This window comes from Saccostrea cucullata, unplaced genomic scaffold (assembly GCF_032062105.1).
Source record: "Saccostrea cucullata isolate Sc308-1 unplaced genomic scaffold, CSIRO_AGI_Scuc_v1 ctg10525, whole genome shotgun sequence".
NCBI classification, from domain to species: domain Eukaryota; kingdom Metazoa; phylum Mollusca; class Bivalvia; order Ostreida; family Ostreidae; genus Saccostrea; species Saccostrea cuccullata.
The window spans coordinates 1-16,558 of NW_026921796.1; the positions used below are offsets into that span (position 1 = coordinate 1).

Below are 16,558 nucleotides of genomic sequence, written 5' to 3' on the forward strand. Positions count from 1 at the left end.
CCCAAACACTGGTCTCATTGTTTAATTTCTAAATATTTTGTACAGCGTGGCTCCCATGTTGGATTTATGTATATTTGAATAAATTTTATTATTCTTTTTTTTTTGTAAAACGCAATAAAAAAAATTATATTTTGTTTTATTACATATTGCATTATTACATTTTGCGTTGTTTTCAATGCAAAAATGAAATAACGCAAAATGTAACAACGAAAAAGCACATTATTTTTTGCATTGATCTCGCCGCAAAATGTAATAATCTAAAAATTGTGTTATACATTTTGCGTTATTACATTTTGCGTTGATCTCGACGCAAAATGTAATACAGTAAAAACTCGTTTAGTACGAACATGGATATTGCGAATTCATTATGGATCCCCAGCTATATCAAATTAATGAATTTCTTATACAGTTATATACGGATATAGCGAAGTAATTTCAAAGGTCCCAGCAACTTCGTTATAAACGAGTTGTGCTGTAACGCAAAACGTAATAATCTAGGGTTATTAAATTTTGCGTTGTTATTACATTTCGTGTTGTAACAGGGCTGATACATTCTTACAAATAAGAGATGTTTTTCCTTGATTTTAGGATAATTGATATATCTTTTACCAAGACAAAATTTTTAAAATAAATGTCATATTTCGTATTTCAATGAACATTTGAATTCGTGGATCTGCTCAACAACGTAGTCCACGAAAATTGGTGCTCAACGAATATTGATGAAACCACAGTTGTAAAAATACAAAAGTTAATAAGTTAATGCACTATGAACATGATGAAAATAATGTGCACGCTTGGTCCATATCCTTGCAAGTCTTAAGTATGATACATGTTAATATTAATTTAATCCTGGTTAAATAATTTTTCGGTGACTATGTCACTTCAGGATCTAAGTTTAATATGAATGTTTATAGTTTCTCTAAATCCAACATATCAATGAAAATAGACACCCGATTTTAAAGAAATCAAATGTAAAACACTTTTTTCATAAACACTTCACAAACACGTTTTATCAAGGGAAATAATTTAACACTTGGGTTTTAAGAGTTCATGTTGTCCTTTCATTTGTACGGAAGCCCATTGGTGCCACGTACGAAAAATATTTTATCTGGCGGCCGCCGCTTATTATTTGGCGGCCGCCACTTGTATATCTGGCGGCCGCCACAAAACTATGTGGCGGTCGCCACTTATTATTTGGCGGCCGTCACTTATATATCTGGCGGCCGCCACATAATATCTGGCGGCCGCTATATAACATCTGGCGGCCGCCACATGATTTATCTGGCGGTCGCCACTTATATATCTGGCGGCCGCTACATAATATTTGGCGGCCGCCACATAATCCATATGCTGGCCGCCAGATAACACCTGGCTTCCTGAATCGCGCACATGTTTTAATGTGTGGTTTAAGAGGTGGATACAGTGTAAAAATTATAATAGCAACATCAAACAACCAAACTTGTAAGAGATTTATAATGAACCAACACTCCAATCCACACTTCTGATAGATACGTTTTTGCATAGAGCAGATTAATATTTGATTTGAATTATGCAAGTATTTGTAGAGTGTTTCGATTATTAAGAAGCCTCATCAGGGGTCACGGACATAAATCATGGTGTTGCTTTAAGCTATGATTGGTTGAGAATTAAATGAAGTTTTGCATTTTGGATTTCCAAGAATGGTGTTCCAATAGTTATTTCAGAATTCGTTTTTTATCATTTATTTTTTTTATCAATAAGCAGTTGTGTCAACATCCATCTTCTTAACCCAATAACACTCACCTTTTGCAAAATAATTTATGGGGCGGCCGCCAGATATATAAGTGGCGGCCGCCAAATAATAAATGGCGGCCGCTGGATACATAAGTGGCGGCCGCCAGATAAAATATTTTTTCATACGTGGCACCAACGGGCTTTCGTACATTTGGTCACAGGTATCCTGTGATAAAAAATGTAGTTGTTCCTTGAACATTTTCAAATTTTCTTTGACGAGTAAAAGGGCTCTTTTTATGGTGGGTTATTAGATTTGCGAGCGGGGTTGTTTGTTTTGTTCCTAAGGCTTCTCAAATATACTCAACAAAAAAAGTTAAGGGTTATGTATAATATACTGTAGTTAAGTAAAGGAAATTTCAATTCTGAAATTTATTATAAATTGATGTGATGAATCAAAATTCCGTGTGGATTTTAATGATAGAAGGTGACGATTGTGGAGACAAAAGAATGAACGTTTCAGTGACTGTTGCGTGGCTGAACATGATGGCTTTGGTGGAGGTTCTGTTATGTTGTGGGGAGGCATTTCTATTCAGAGGTCCACGGAGTTGTACATCATCAGAAATGGAGCACTTACCGGTATCAGATACTGAAATGAGATCCTTCAGCCAATTGCGAGAATATTTGCTGGTGCAATAGAAACAGTTTTGTTTTAAGGGATGATAACGCCTGGCCAAATAGGGCAAACATAGTGAACTAGTACCTTGAGACAGAGACTATCTATAGAATGTGGTGGCCCTCGAAGTCACCAGACTGCAATCCTATTGAACATGTCTGGGATGTTCTTCAGAGGAAAATTCAGCAGCAGTATCATGCTCCATGAAATACCAATGGACTTAAGGTTGCTTTTTTAGAGGAATTGGATTGGATACCACAAAGAACCGTCCGTTCACTCATTCGAAGTTTCCCAAGGCGATACAGGGCTGTTATTCAGGCAAGAGGAGGCCAAACCAAGTTTTGATAGTTGTTGGATAATTGTCAGTTTTGAATTAAACAAGTCATGCAATTACTGTATATGGAAATTCACTTTGAATAGGAGGGTATCCATAATTGGTACTCTTGTTCTTTTGTCCAAGTGAACAATTCCCATTAGTTTTTTATCAAATGTGTAGGTACTTTACAGAGGAAATTATGTAATTTATTTTGAATAAATGTCCTTTTTCGATGTTGAAATTATAAATGAAGGTTTTGATAACCCTTAACTTTTTTTGTTGAGTATATTTATGAAAGGGAAGTGAGTCTTTAAGAAATAAGTGAAAATAAGAAATAAAAAAATAAATCATGGGAATGAGATTCCCTGATTCGGAACATAGTTCCAAGGAAATATCGGTACTACTTCACTCTGTCAGGGGATCCCCTTTGTAAATTAATTTTCTTTCATTTCTTGTGTACTTTATTATACGGCACAAAATTAGTCTCTAAACATGAGAAAACGCTTCTTGGATAAATTGATACATGGGTATTACTAACGTCGAAATCTCATGTTTTTGAAAATGTTTAGGTTCTTACTAATTTTTAAGATTTGAGTTGATTAATCCATACTACAGCTGTCTATGGTTTCAAAGGCGTCTAGTGCATGGAATATAATAAAGTTAACTGTACATGTAGTTTATTATTATGCTTCTTGTCTGTTAGCCTCTAAATGATCAATATACCGACTTTTTCGGAGTACACAAAAATTACTTTTTATATCGAAATAATGCGTGGCTCGATTTTTAACAAAATATTGACATCACCCACAACGGTGACCGAATCCCGTCCTCCAGATTGTGACCGAATTGCCACCAAATCAAAAAAAAGTTGTATTTATACATATCACTGTTTCAATATGTATACACATGTTTATACTAAGTTTAAAATATACTTTACACTTGTTAAAATAAAAAAAATTCCACGAGAGACCCATGGTCCACAACGCTTATCTGAGTAACTCTGGCCCTGTTAATGTTACCCTTCACGTGAATTCTCCCATTGTAATACCTATTGTGGCTCATCCCTACCCCAGGGGGTAGGGTCACAATTTGAATGTTTTAGAATCTCCAATACCCCAGTATGCTTCAACATAAGTTTTAGCTTTTCTGACCCACTGGTTCTTGAGAAGAAGAATTTGGATTTTTAAAGATTTTTACTATATACTTGAATCTATACTACCCGAGGATGCTTCCATATAACTGTGATCGATCATAACTTTGCTTTAAATTGGCCCAGTAGTTCTGAAGAAGAAGATAAAAATGTGAAACAAATACGAGAACGACTACAACGCCGCCGACGACGACAAAAACATTTTAAATTTGGTCAGAAAAGCTCAGATGAGCTAAAATTGAAAATTAATAAAAATATCACGATAAATTTAACCTTTGATAGAGTTTTTTTTTTTTTTGAATAGTTGGCGTCCCCGCAGAAGTACTAAAATGGGACCAGGAGGCCAGAGTTAGGTATGTTGAGTACCTTAAGACAGGAACACAGACAGTACATCACGCCCGGGGGATGATTGTAGGATGTGCTGGGGCGGGAAAAACCACGCTAATTAAACGTCTGCTTGGTTTTAGTGAAGAAGAGATCAAGAAAGTAAAATCTACGGAGGGATTGGAGGTGCATGAGGAAATATTTGATATATGTGATGAAACAAAATCTTTGAAAGGTAAAAATTAAAATTTAATAAGCTTTACATCATCGAAAAATATATTTAAAAATATGACCACCATCATTTTTTTCATTAATATGAAAAACGAGACGAAGACTGCAAAAAGTGCGATCCGTCGGAAAGTGAATAATTCAAGCGATCAAAGCGGTAATTTTTTTCCATGATCATGCAAAAAGGATGAAAAGACATTAGAATGTTTATATAGAAAAGAAAAAAAATAAAGAGTTCCGTTCACTTTATGCATAAAATGGCCCTGCACGTGTACCAATTGATTGATTAGCACTTGATTTTCCAATTGAAGCATTAAAACAAAATAGAGACTCAGTATTTTCATTTCCTTTTTAGAATTTTTTCCTTAAAGTCCTGGTCTTGTAAAACTGGCATCATGAAATTGCATATGTTCTTAAATTTTGAATTTTCAGATAAACGGGTAAATTTGAGTACTTTCAGTGAAGAAAAATAAAATCAGCGCACTCTCTGATAAAACAAAAATGTTCTTAAATTTTGAATTTTCAGATAAAATAAAACATGTTTTTTAATCCCCAGAAACAGTTCTATAATTAAGTTGTTGCAAATTTTAGATCAGAGGTAGCGCTCTATATCAAAATATCAAAAAATAGCTTTAAAAATTGGCTATTTTTGTAGACTTTTTCAGAATATGAGGAAAGTGACGCATTTCGTGACGTCACAAATTATTGACTAGCCGGAAAATGACATCATTTTTTATATAGGGTGAGTTCACCATGCATCGGACACATATCATGCTTCGGACAACTTTAGGCCATAATCTCTCTTTCAACTTAAGAGTTCTGTGTATTTATTTGTTTCTGTCATAAAGATGAAGATTTATATTTTTTAATGATACCGATTGTGTTTATCATGTTGCGATAACAATACCCCGCAAATGGCCTTGAAGGTACGTCACATTTTACATCATTAAAGGGGAATAACCCAAAATTTATGATTTTGCGATTTTTAGAGTTATCGTCCTTTTAAATTCGATTTCTATGGAACGAGTCGGACTTTGGTGAATTTTGTAAAGGATTGATAATTTTACATAAATTATAGAGAAATTTCACTTCAATGTTTGTTTAATTCTTATTAGAGCTGGTTTTTACTAGTATGCTAATTTCACCGTACATCGGACACAAATTAACCATGCATCGGACACTTTTCGATACAAAGGTAAGCACTACCATTTTCATACAGAACCCAGCTGACAGCTGTTTTTTGCGGAAAAAGAAAGTAACAACTCTATTTTTACAGTCAAAATACAAGTTATCGATATATGAGGTCTGGAATTTTACTCAATTTATTTCTACAAACCAGAGTATAATAAACCGCATTACAAGCATTTTGAAGCATTTCTATGGCAGAGTGAGGTATCTTGAATTGTTCTACATTTGTGCAATAATATCGTCAATTTAATTTAAGTTGAGGGTTATTTCTTAGATAAAAAATGAAAATATATCAATATCAAAGATTTTAAAATCACTGTGATAAAGGTATGATATTTTTCCGTCTCCATACCGTCTGTCCGATGCATAGTGAACAATGTCCGATCCATGGTGAATTCTCGGTTATTCCTAAAAACTCGATTTTGGGGGATATTTTCTCAATAGAGGGCATATAATTGTGTCCTAAATTGATATTTTAATCACAAACTAAATGTTAAGCTCCATTTTGATAATTTTCCGTCGGTAGCGATATCGCTAGAACTTGTTGAAGTACAAGGGTGTCCGATGCATGGTGATTTCACCCTACATAAGAAATAAGGTATCATTTTTAAACATCTATCGGGGTATGAATACGGGTTTGTCACGAGATTAATTCTAAAAAAGCACCGAAGGGCTCTATGATGAATTAAATCTCGTACCAACCCGTTTTTAAAGCCCGATAGATGTTTTAAAATGATACCTTATTACTTATATTTACATGTGTGACTTATGCATACGTTATATTTGCCTGATTTTGACTCTTAACGTGTGAAATGCATTATTTTTTAAACCCAATGGCATGAATACAGTCCACTGAACGCGCATCGACCCTTAATGACGTCACCGAGAAATTATGTCGAACGATTATCCATACGCACATATATGATCTCTTGACCCCGTACCGGTATTTATACAGTTATATTTGCATATCTTCTGCTCTCTCCCACTATGAACATGTAGTCTTCAACTGCATTCATTGCACTATAGACGCAATTGCTTCTGCTATGAACGCAATTGCTCTATCACACTCGTGTAATGTAAGCTCTACTACACTTATATCATGTGTTCAGATGTATATATGTGAATTGTTTCGTAAAAGGAATAAATATAAGTTTTTGATAATATTTTTTGGGAAAAAACAAATTCAGAACAATTTAAAATTGCTGATTTATATCTTTAAAAATTTAATTTTGGGCAATATATTTATTTGTATAATAAAACTTTTTAAAAATTGAATAGTACTGTCATATTTTTATTTTTCTTATCGCAATTTTGCATATTTGTACAAAGAACGATAACTCTTCACACTTGGATGATAAAACACTTTTTCAAAAAAAGTCCACTTTTTGTCTTTTGATCAGAATAATATGAAAAACATTTTTCAGAGTGATTTTTCCCGTTGGTTAATATACATGGTCATACAGCTTATAAGATATCTTTATGAATATCTCCCATGTGTTTATAAAAATATTATATGCATTCCGAGAAAAATTTAACAGTAACACCATGTCACATGAACAAAAATTTTATAACGCGCTTATTTAAATGATAGGGAAAATATTGACCTGTGAAGATATGTACAAATTTTGCACCTCATATTAATTGAATTCATTTAAAGATTAGATATGATTGTTTTACTTATGCCGCCAACTAAAGACTAGTATTGTGCATTTAACATTCAGGAAGTGACATGTCTCTCCAGTTTATATCATTTCTGTTAACAAAAAGAAAATGTTAAAATAAAAGTTATCTCACTTTCCTAGGAACTGTTTTCATGATCCACAATATATCATCTTTGTCTGTTGTCTCAAGTTTATGAGCGCCATGATTTGAAAGTGAGTAAAGAAATGGTTCAAAGGTCGATAAGTTTTTCTTATTGGTAGAGTATATTGAAAATATGTCCTATCTGTTACCTTCATAATATGATATACTCTTTAAATTGTCTATTCTGCTAAAACAATCAGATTAACTGAGTAACAAAGAAACTGTTTCAATGTCTCGATGATGCAAAAAGAGTACGTTATACTAAATAACTGGTGATTTATATGAGAAACGTCCACCCTGTTACTGTCATTCCTCTTACCATTAATATGGTAACAGTAAGGAAAACATGCTCTTGTAACAGAATGGACAGAAATTGTAACAGGAGGGACAAATTATCCTGGTATTTATATACCTATTTAAGTTTCATCATTTGTTTTTCCTAAAATTATGAAAAATTCTTAGTTTTGCAACAGCATAGAGTACCTTTTATAAACAAAAATTGAACTGATAAATATTTTAAAAGCACTTTACAATTAAATTTCGTAACAGGATGGACATAAATGTCTTTTATTGTCTCAACTTTGCCAGAGTTGACAAAATCATATATTTATTCTACATTTATTTCTCTTTTCCTAACCTATAAGCTCCGTGGATATCCTGGTTAGAAGAGGTCCTCAGTACCCCCTTGCTTGTCGTAAAAGGCGACTAAATGGGGCGGTCCTTTGGATGAGACCCTATAAACCGACGCCCCGTGTCACAGCAGGTGTGACACGTTAAAGATCCCTCCCTGCTCAAAAGCCGTTAGTGCCGAACATAGGCCTAAATGTGCAGCCCTTCATCGGCAATAGTGACGTCTCCATATCAGTGAAATATTCTGGAGAGGGACGTTAAACAGAATACAATCAATCAATCCTAACCAATAACGTTTAAAAAAGTCAATTTTTATTTAAAATGTAGATTTCATTGTCCATCCTGTTACACTGTTTTGTCCTTCCTGTTATACCCGAGTCCTTACTGTTACCAGTATATTTTCCTAGTTTAACTTGCTTTGGCAGAGCACCTGTTTAAATAACTTTCTGTAACTGTTTATTCTAATAACAAAAATAATGTACAAGAATGTTTTTTTTCAACTGTAGCATATAAACCTTCCGCAATAAGACTTTTCATGAAGAAAAACCCGATGATTTTGCTTCTGTTTGGTATATGGTAGTTTGACATGCTTTTAAACGCTCATATTTTAGATGAATATCAAACATCATGACATTCAATGATATTTTTTTCAATTATTAACGGTATACAAAAGATAATTTGATGAAAATTTTGAAATTGAGTTTTACAGCTCTTTTTATGAAAGTAATAGGAAGGACATTAAAGTTTAAATGACTAAGATAAAATATCAATATTTTTTAAAAGATATATTTTTTTATGCAACGCAGTGGATTTTAGTAGTTTATTACTATATTATTCAAATAAAGTTCTAAAAAATCATAGTAAAACCACTTTCATTTTTCAAAAATATGTCCTTAAAAAATGGACTTTTTTAAAATGACTCTCATATGAAAGCAAAATTCAAGAACGATTTCAACTCTAAAAAAAACAAAAAAGAAAATATTTAAAAAATCACATAGAAAAGCAAACTGGAGTTATAATAATTATTAAAGCATTCTCTTATTTTCATAAGGTTAAATTACAGTATTGATTTTTGTCAGAGGGTTTCAGTAACGTTGATCGAAGACGTCACATCTGCATCAAAACAGAAATTAAGAGAATGTGACGACGGCGCAGATTGTATCTGATAACTGTGTTTTAAGAGAGACTGATAGTTTATAAATTGCTTATTAGAGAATGATCAGGTATATACTAATTTTTTTACTAATTTGAAAGCCGTGTGTTTTTCTTTACTGATAACAACAAGCCACATCCTTATGTAAGGCAGGATTTCCTCTGATATTCCTGACACCATCAAAGAATGCAAATATAAGTAATAAACAACGATTATTTAGTGAACATGGCATTATGAAATATGCCAGCAGAGCAATTGCTATTGAAGTCGCGCACGATACTGGTGTTACTTACATACAGAGCATTGGAAAATTCATTTGTATGGTTGTGTAGAGGTGGTTTTGATTAAAGATATCAAGTATTTTATATCAATGGCAAGGAAAATATATGAATAATGACAATATCATACTTAAAATGTATTTAAGACGTTTTTATTTTTAAAAATATAGCTAGATAAACGGCGATGTTGTCATTTTTATGATGTCCCAGCGTTACATAAAATGTCCATGCGCTTTATTAAAAAGTTGTTAAAATAATAAATCCTACGCCTAATACCATAAAAATTGGTATATGATTATATCAATTGTATCCAAAAAGGATGTGATAAGTAATTTAAGTGCTTGGAGGACAAAAATGATAATTTGACCCAAGAAATGTCGTAGACCCACGTGTCCCATTATTGTAAACTTAGGTGGACCGAAACTTTAAGTTATGAGTACCAAGCCTAACATATGGGTTAGATGATAAATTCTGGTATAGTTATAATGTACATGCATTGTAGAACACGGAAAGTACCAATATAATATAATTCCGGGAACATACATTAAGCGGGCCGATTTTTTCTGTGTCAAGTGGAATGTCCCATCTATAGAAATATCGCGCCTTTTTAGTAATTATATCATTTTATCTTATAATTTCGAGTAATATGCCAACGTGAATACTTAAAAACGTATAACCTACAAAATGTACACAGAATTTACTGCAGAGAATATACAAATTTTCAGGTTATCCCGCATCAACTTTTACAAGGTAAGAGAAGTTTAATGTCCAAAGAATTGTCCCAGGTTCGCTTGACGCGCCGTAACGTGACGTGACGTAACATACATGTGCAGTAGGCTACTCCTAAAGACTTGCCACGTCTCCTGGCTCACCTTTGTTAATTCTAAATAAAACAATATTATGAAACACATTCAACCTGGATCTTTAACATTCTTTTCTGAGAAAATAATTTCAAATTTAAATCAGGCTCCAGCATAGTGACATAAAGGGCCCACATGTATGTTTCAATAATGATTATGATTATATACTGTTTAACGTCTCTCTCCAGAATATTTCACTGATATGGAGACGTCACCATTGCCGGTGAAGGGCTGCAAATTTAGGTCTATGCTCGGCACTCAGGGCCTTTGAGCAGGGAGGGAATTTTATCGTGCCACACCTGCTGTGACACGGGGCCTCAATTTGTAGGGTCTCATCCGAAGCACCGCCCCATTTAATCGCCTTTTACGACAAGCAAGGGGTACTGAGGATCTATTCTGACCCGGATCCCCACGGGGCAAAACTGAAACAAACAACATAAAATACATGTATAAGTAAAGTGTTGTACATGTAGCACACACTAGACATTATAGTTACATGTATCCAGAGTCCTGATTCAATGCCAAATCTGAAAAAGACAGGCACTTTAAAGAACCAAATGAAAAAATACATTTATATACTAAGTATTTTACATCTAAGCAGTAGAAGGATATGTTTAATGTGAGAGTCTTTTAAAATTAAAATAGGCGCTACTTTTGTGAATGCGAAAAGCTATATTGCAGTCTTTTCAGCGTCCACAAATACCATATATACTCCATTCTTTACATGTAGTAATTAATATCATAAGAGGTAAAACTAGCATCAAGTTCATATTATACAATTATTGCTGTCTTTTGAGTTTAATAGAATGATTTAGCCATCTGAGGAGTACAATATTCACCGAGCCCGAAGGGCGAGGTGAATATTGTACTTCGAAGATGGCTAAATCATTGTATTGAACGAAAAAACAGCAATAATCGTTTTATTATATGATTCACTCATAAAATGATACAGCTCATTATTTGTTTGCATTTAATGAAATCCTAGCCTAATACAATAGAGAAGCAGAATTAAAATGTAAATAAACCTTACAAGTCGTTTCAATTTGAAATGATCTTTTTTTCAATTTTAGTTGCCATGAATAAAAATATAATGTCAGTCTTTCTATACGAAGGATAGATTTTGAAAGGAAGGAGCATTATAAGGGAAAACTGACAGCCAAAAAATTAAAAATTGTCGTTCAGTAAAAGTGTTGCAGGGGGGTCCTTGCATCCCCTCTTACCATCCTCACCCAAAAATATATATTCTATTATGCTTTGTTCACATGAAAAAAAAGTCATAGTCACTTAAATAGCTTTCCAAAACAATTTGTATCAATTTGGAATTTCCTGATTTATTTTTAGATCAATGTAGAGGAAATAAATCCTTGGATGTGCATGTAAAGTTGAAAATCAAGTTCATTTGTAGCCCGTTTTAAGGAATTTCCACCCTCACAATTTTATAGGTTCAAAGTACAAACACTTCATTTATTTTAATTCAATATACTTTTAACTTTCCATTTAATGCAAAAAATGTATAGGTCACCATATTATTTAAAATGCGAAACATAAATATACATAAGTGTATTTAAACATAAAAAATTGTACATTTTTTTTGTAAACAGTATTGAGAAAAATATGTAAAAACTGGTTAAATTGCATAATTCTGATGCTGAGTGTTCCTAAAACTTCCTAATTAAAAGATAATTTTGAATTGAGAATATCAGGTGAACTATTTTACAGAAAAGCAAATGCCTGAATGAAGAGACCTTAGAAGGAGTTATTGCCCTTGTCAACATTTTTTAAAGATTGAATAATTTATTAAATAAAGAAAATATATTTTTTAAATTTTTTTTTACTTTACAATATTTATCATTGCACCTATTGTAAAGCATTCTTTCAAAAGATATTGTTCTATTAGGTATGAATTTAAACTAAGTACAGTTTTTGCAAAAACCTATGACATCATAGGAGGGTGGAATTACCTTAAATCTATACCAGTTCAATGATATGAATAATATGAAACACTTAGTCTATAGATATTAAAATATAGAAATTGGATAAGTCGGCAAGGAAGATAAAAAGCTAAAATAAAGTATAAAACAAAGCACTATCAAAGTACTCTCACAAGCAAGGTTGATACAAGAGTTGAGAGCACAGGCACTTCTTTCGTACACAAGGCTTCGATCCTTACTTATTTCTACCTCCAACTGAAAAGAGCATATTTATAAGTCAAGGTTGCATTCATCATTGATACCGATGCAAATTCATTTTTTTTGTTTCGAGCGACTTAATTCACAAACACACATACATACTTTCACCTACGCACAACGTTGCAGCCACGTAGCATCGTTTTTGAAAGTGGGGGGGGGGCAACCAGAGAGAGAGAAAAAGTTTAACTTACGTGAAAAAGAGGCCAACTTTTTTCAATGCCAATTTTTTCAGTACCGATTGTTCAACCACAATTTTCTTACAACACTAAAAGTTGGGGGTGGGGGCAACCTTTCAATGAACATTTTCTATAGTATATCGGGAAAAGAAGTAGGGAGGGCAATCCCCCCCCCCTTGCCCCCTGTTGTCACGTGCCTGTCGTTGCGATAGGGGGATAATCAATCAAAGTAGGCGAGACTTGATTTCAAACAATATGTTTGCCGAAGACAAAATTTATTTTTTTTTACTTAAAGTAACCATTTAAGCTTTGACCGTCATGCATGCATAATTATACTAGTACTTAGACGTATACTATTAGGCGATTGTAAAATCGCCATTCTCAAAAAAAAATGAACATACGGGAAAATTTTAAGTTTATAGTACGAAATAAAACTTCCAGCAGTTATTATTAAACATTCTTCCATAAGCGATTTAAAAATGTTATTGTTTGAGAAAAAATGAATTACAGAAGTTTTTTTCGGGCACTGATCGACTTGTTTCTCAACGAACAATTTAAATGTACCCATAATTATTAGGGTGATATTAATATAAATGTACATATACTATGTTGTAAAACTTCTTGAAACAAAATATGTGGTCTTATCATACAATCTCATTGAATATATAAAGATTCCTGAGCAATAAGGGCATGTGAGATATATATTAAAATCTTTTAAAGTTACAAAATTGTTTATGCGTGCATTATAGAACAACGTATTAACCTGAAGCTTTTAGAGTGCGGGGTATAAGGGCAAAGAATAAATAACTTTCCGTCATAAGTAGGACTTTCCCGACCATTTTACATGATGGTGTACAGTGTACTTATTTTCTAATGGAGCTCCATGGCCATATTGGTCAAACTAACATACACCTGCAGCTAAAAAATATTTATATTTTTATGGTATAGATATAATTTTCTGTTATTGGATTTCCTAGCATGTGAAATATCCAAATCACAAAAAAGCCCGGAGTGCGATTTCAGACTTTTGTGTGTTGAATTTTTTTCCTGGGTGCCAATTTCTTTGCATCTTGTAGACAAAATTGAAGTATTTGTTTTTTAATCTCATAAATTAATTGTATATATGTATAGATTTACTTGTAATGGTACAATGTGAACAAATATCCCCCCTTTTTTAAAAATATTAAACAGGATTGTTTGGTGGAAGAACAAAAATTAATCAAAAGGTTACATTGTAAAAATATTACGTTGCACCTGTTGCATTATTTAACGTTTCTGTGACGTTATAAGCGTAACGTTAAGTATCACCAATATCGTGCGCGGCGTCATTCATAACGCCATGTTCACTAAATAACGTTGTTTATTTCTTAAATAGATACACATTGCTTTCAGTAGTGTTATATAAAGGAAAACATTTGCAAATATACATGTGTGTATGTATATACAGTCACCAAAGATGATATTCAGTACATTGCGGTTTCAGAAATTCACAGAGCCACATACGCGGCAATAGTTAACCTCGTTCTTTGACTTCTAAAACCCATTTAATTTCCAAAAAAAAATGTTTTGAAAAAATGCTTCTGTCTTTTACATTTTAAATATTTCTATAAAACTTCAAAAGAAAAATAAACATAACGGTTAAAGAATCAATAAATAGTAAAGGAACGCTTCGCAAACTACTTAAACCAATTATTGTAATCCTTTGTTAACTACATGTATGAATGAAATATTTAATCTTGAGTAATTTGTACTTGTACTTTTATTCAAGTTTTTCTTTAAATTATGTATAAAAGTGATATGTTTTTCTTATTAGTCTATAGTCCGTCCGTGAATTCGACTTGTATTAATTTAAAACATGACAATGCTAATAAAAACAAGGAATCTGAATAGTACAGGAAAGGACACATTTTTTATTAAGGGACTAATATTGATTTTTGTAGCCGGGCTGATTGCTCGTATCGACGATATCGCATCGATATCGAATCATGATTGTTAAAATATATTTAACAACTTTCACCCTCACGCAACATCTTGCTCCGAACCTAATCTAAAACAATAACAACCACTTTCCTCTTCCTTATCATAATTTTATTTCATATTCATGCTAATTATAATTTGACATCACTTGTGATCTTGTAAAATAATGTTATACCACATTACGAAAAATTCATTATTATAAATTCAAAAAAAAGGATCGATATCGATACGATATCGTCATGTTATTGTCGATATCGACGATATCGACATGGCACAAAGTCTCATATATGGTACCAAGTATTTCAAATTAACAGTGCTCATCATGATCGATATCGATACAATATCGACATAATATTGTCGATATCGTCGATATCGACATCAAATTCCTTCTTGGACATGTATGGCAAAAAGCAAGTCTTCCGACCGACTTCTCTCTTACATTCTAGTATGCGTCATCCCATGAAATAGATTTTATAATGTATTTTTTTTCCGTTTACGTTCATTAACAGTAGTTTCTCAACACAGATCGTGATTGTTCCAGGTATTTCACAAAATATCTCCAAATATAGCTTTTAAAAATCGGCAAAATCTTCCACACGTTATAAAATAGTTAAAAGTAATTTGCAACTGAAAGAAGACAAAAACAGAAAAAAAATTTGGGGAACGCCCCGAGCGGGATTCGAACCCCCCGACAGTAAGACAAAGTTTGGTTCGGTCATATCTTTGCAATAAATGCACGCATGACAAAAATGAAAACATATATAGATATCTTTGAAAACGCTCTATAAACGCTGTAAATCCGAAAGAAAAATATTGAAAAACAAAAAAATTATAAATTAGACTTTTTGAATTCACTTCCGTTATCAACCGGAAGTAGGAACGACAAAAAATGAAGGACGTTCGGCACATCAACATTTGATGCTCTTTCATGTCCATGAGTTTTAATGTCATATATTTAGCTGTTTTCGAGAAAGAAGGGTATAAAAATCCATTTAAAAAATACAAATTTCCCCAAAAATCGCGAATGGAAGCAAATTTTCAAAAAAATGGAAAATGGAGATATTAACGCGATGCATCTTTCCTGTAAAAATCTTTGAAATCCGTAAAGTCACAGCTGAGATATCGCCATAACTATGAAAAAAGAATAATAATAATAACAACTAGAAACGATCTCGTTGCGAGCAACGAGTAGGTCTTCCGTTCGATTCCGAAAAATAACCCATAAAATCGAGCTGAAAATTGATTAAACATATTTTGGACACATTGGAAATTGAAACGGGTCACGAGCGTGAAAATCCAATACGCTTATCGATTACGCTATCGAACAACTACTCTTACTTCACTTGTATGTACATATAATTCTGCAACAGTTAATCTGTCTTGGAATTATGAAAGAAGGGTCACTATTCATAATTTCGCGCCAAACGCAACGAGTAAATCTTAGCGAATTTCTCTTGGAATGTTCATTTAAATAGGTGAGATAGCTTCAATCAAATAACAAAAGAGCGTTCTTATCACCTAGCCTAAATTTGAGGTGTGGAAAGTACAACACACACTTGAAACATATCGTATATAGGCAAATAACACTGAAGCAGCGAAACAGCTATTATTTGGTAATTTTTCAATTTTCAATCACGAAAGTTGACTATGCCGATTACTTACACTTTCATGAAAAAGGTGGTATGTTTCACAAAAAAAAAAAATGCCTCGATCGCCCTACGAGGGTCAAGAAATAAGATTCTATTATCTTCAATAGCTTGCATTGAGAAAATAAAATGTTTATATAGGTCAATTAAACGGTCTTTGAAAAAATTGTTATCTTTAAAAATAAAATATTTTCTTATTGTAACAGTTGTCCTTTCTATTGATTTAATATGACACAAGTGTGCATGGGAAAAGA

The 16,558-nt window shown here is 32.9% G+C and overlaps 1 protein-coding gene across 1 annotated transcript in view; it reads left to right on the top strand.

Annotated features, from left to right (window-relative positions):
* Positions 1 to 4,156: 4,156 nt before the first annotated feature.
* Positions 4,157 to 16,558, top strand: part of LOC134260725 (probable serine/threonine-protein kinase pats1) — a gene marked incomplete at its 5' end in the record, with an annotated part of 29,543 nt that continues 17,141 nt past the window's right edge. Inside the window, one exon of the mRNA XM_062743273.1 lies at positions 4,157 to 4,411. Coding sequence (XP_062599257.1) covers positions 4,157 to 4,411 — 255 coding nt within the window. The remainder of the gene's footprint in view (positions 4,412 to 16,558) is intronic.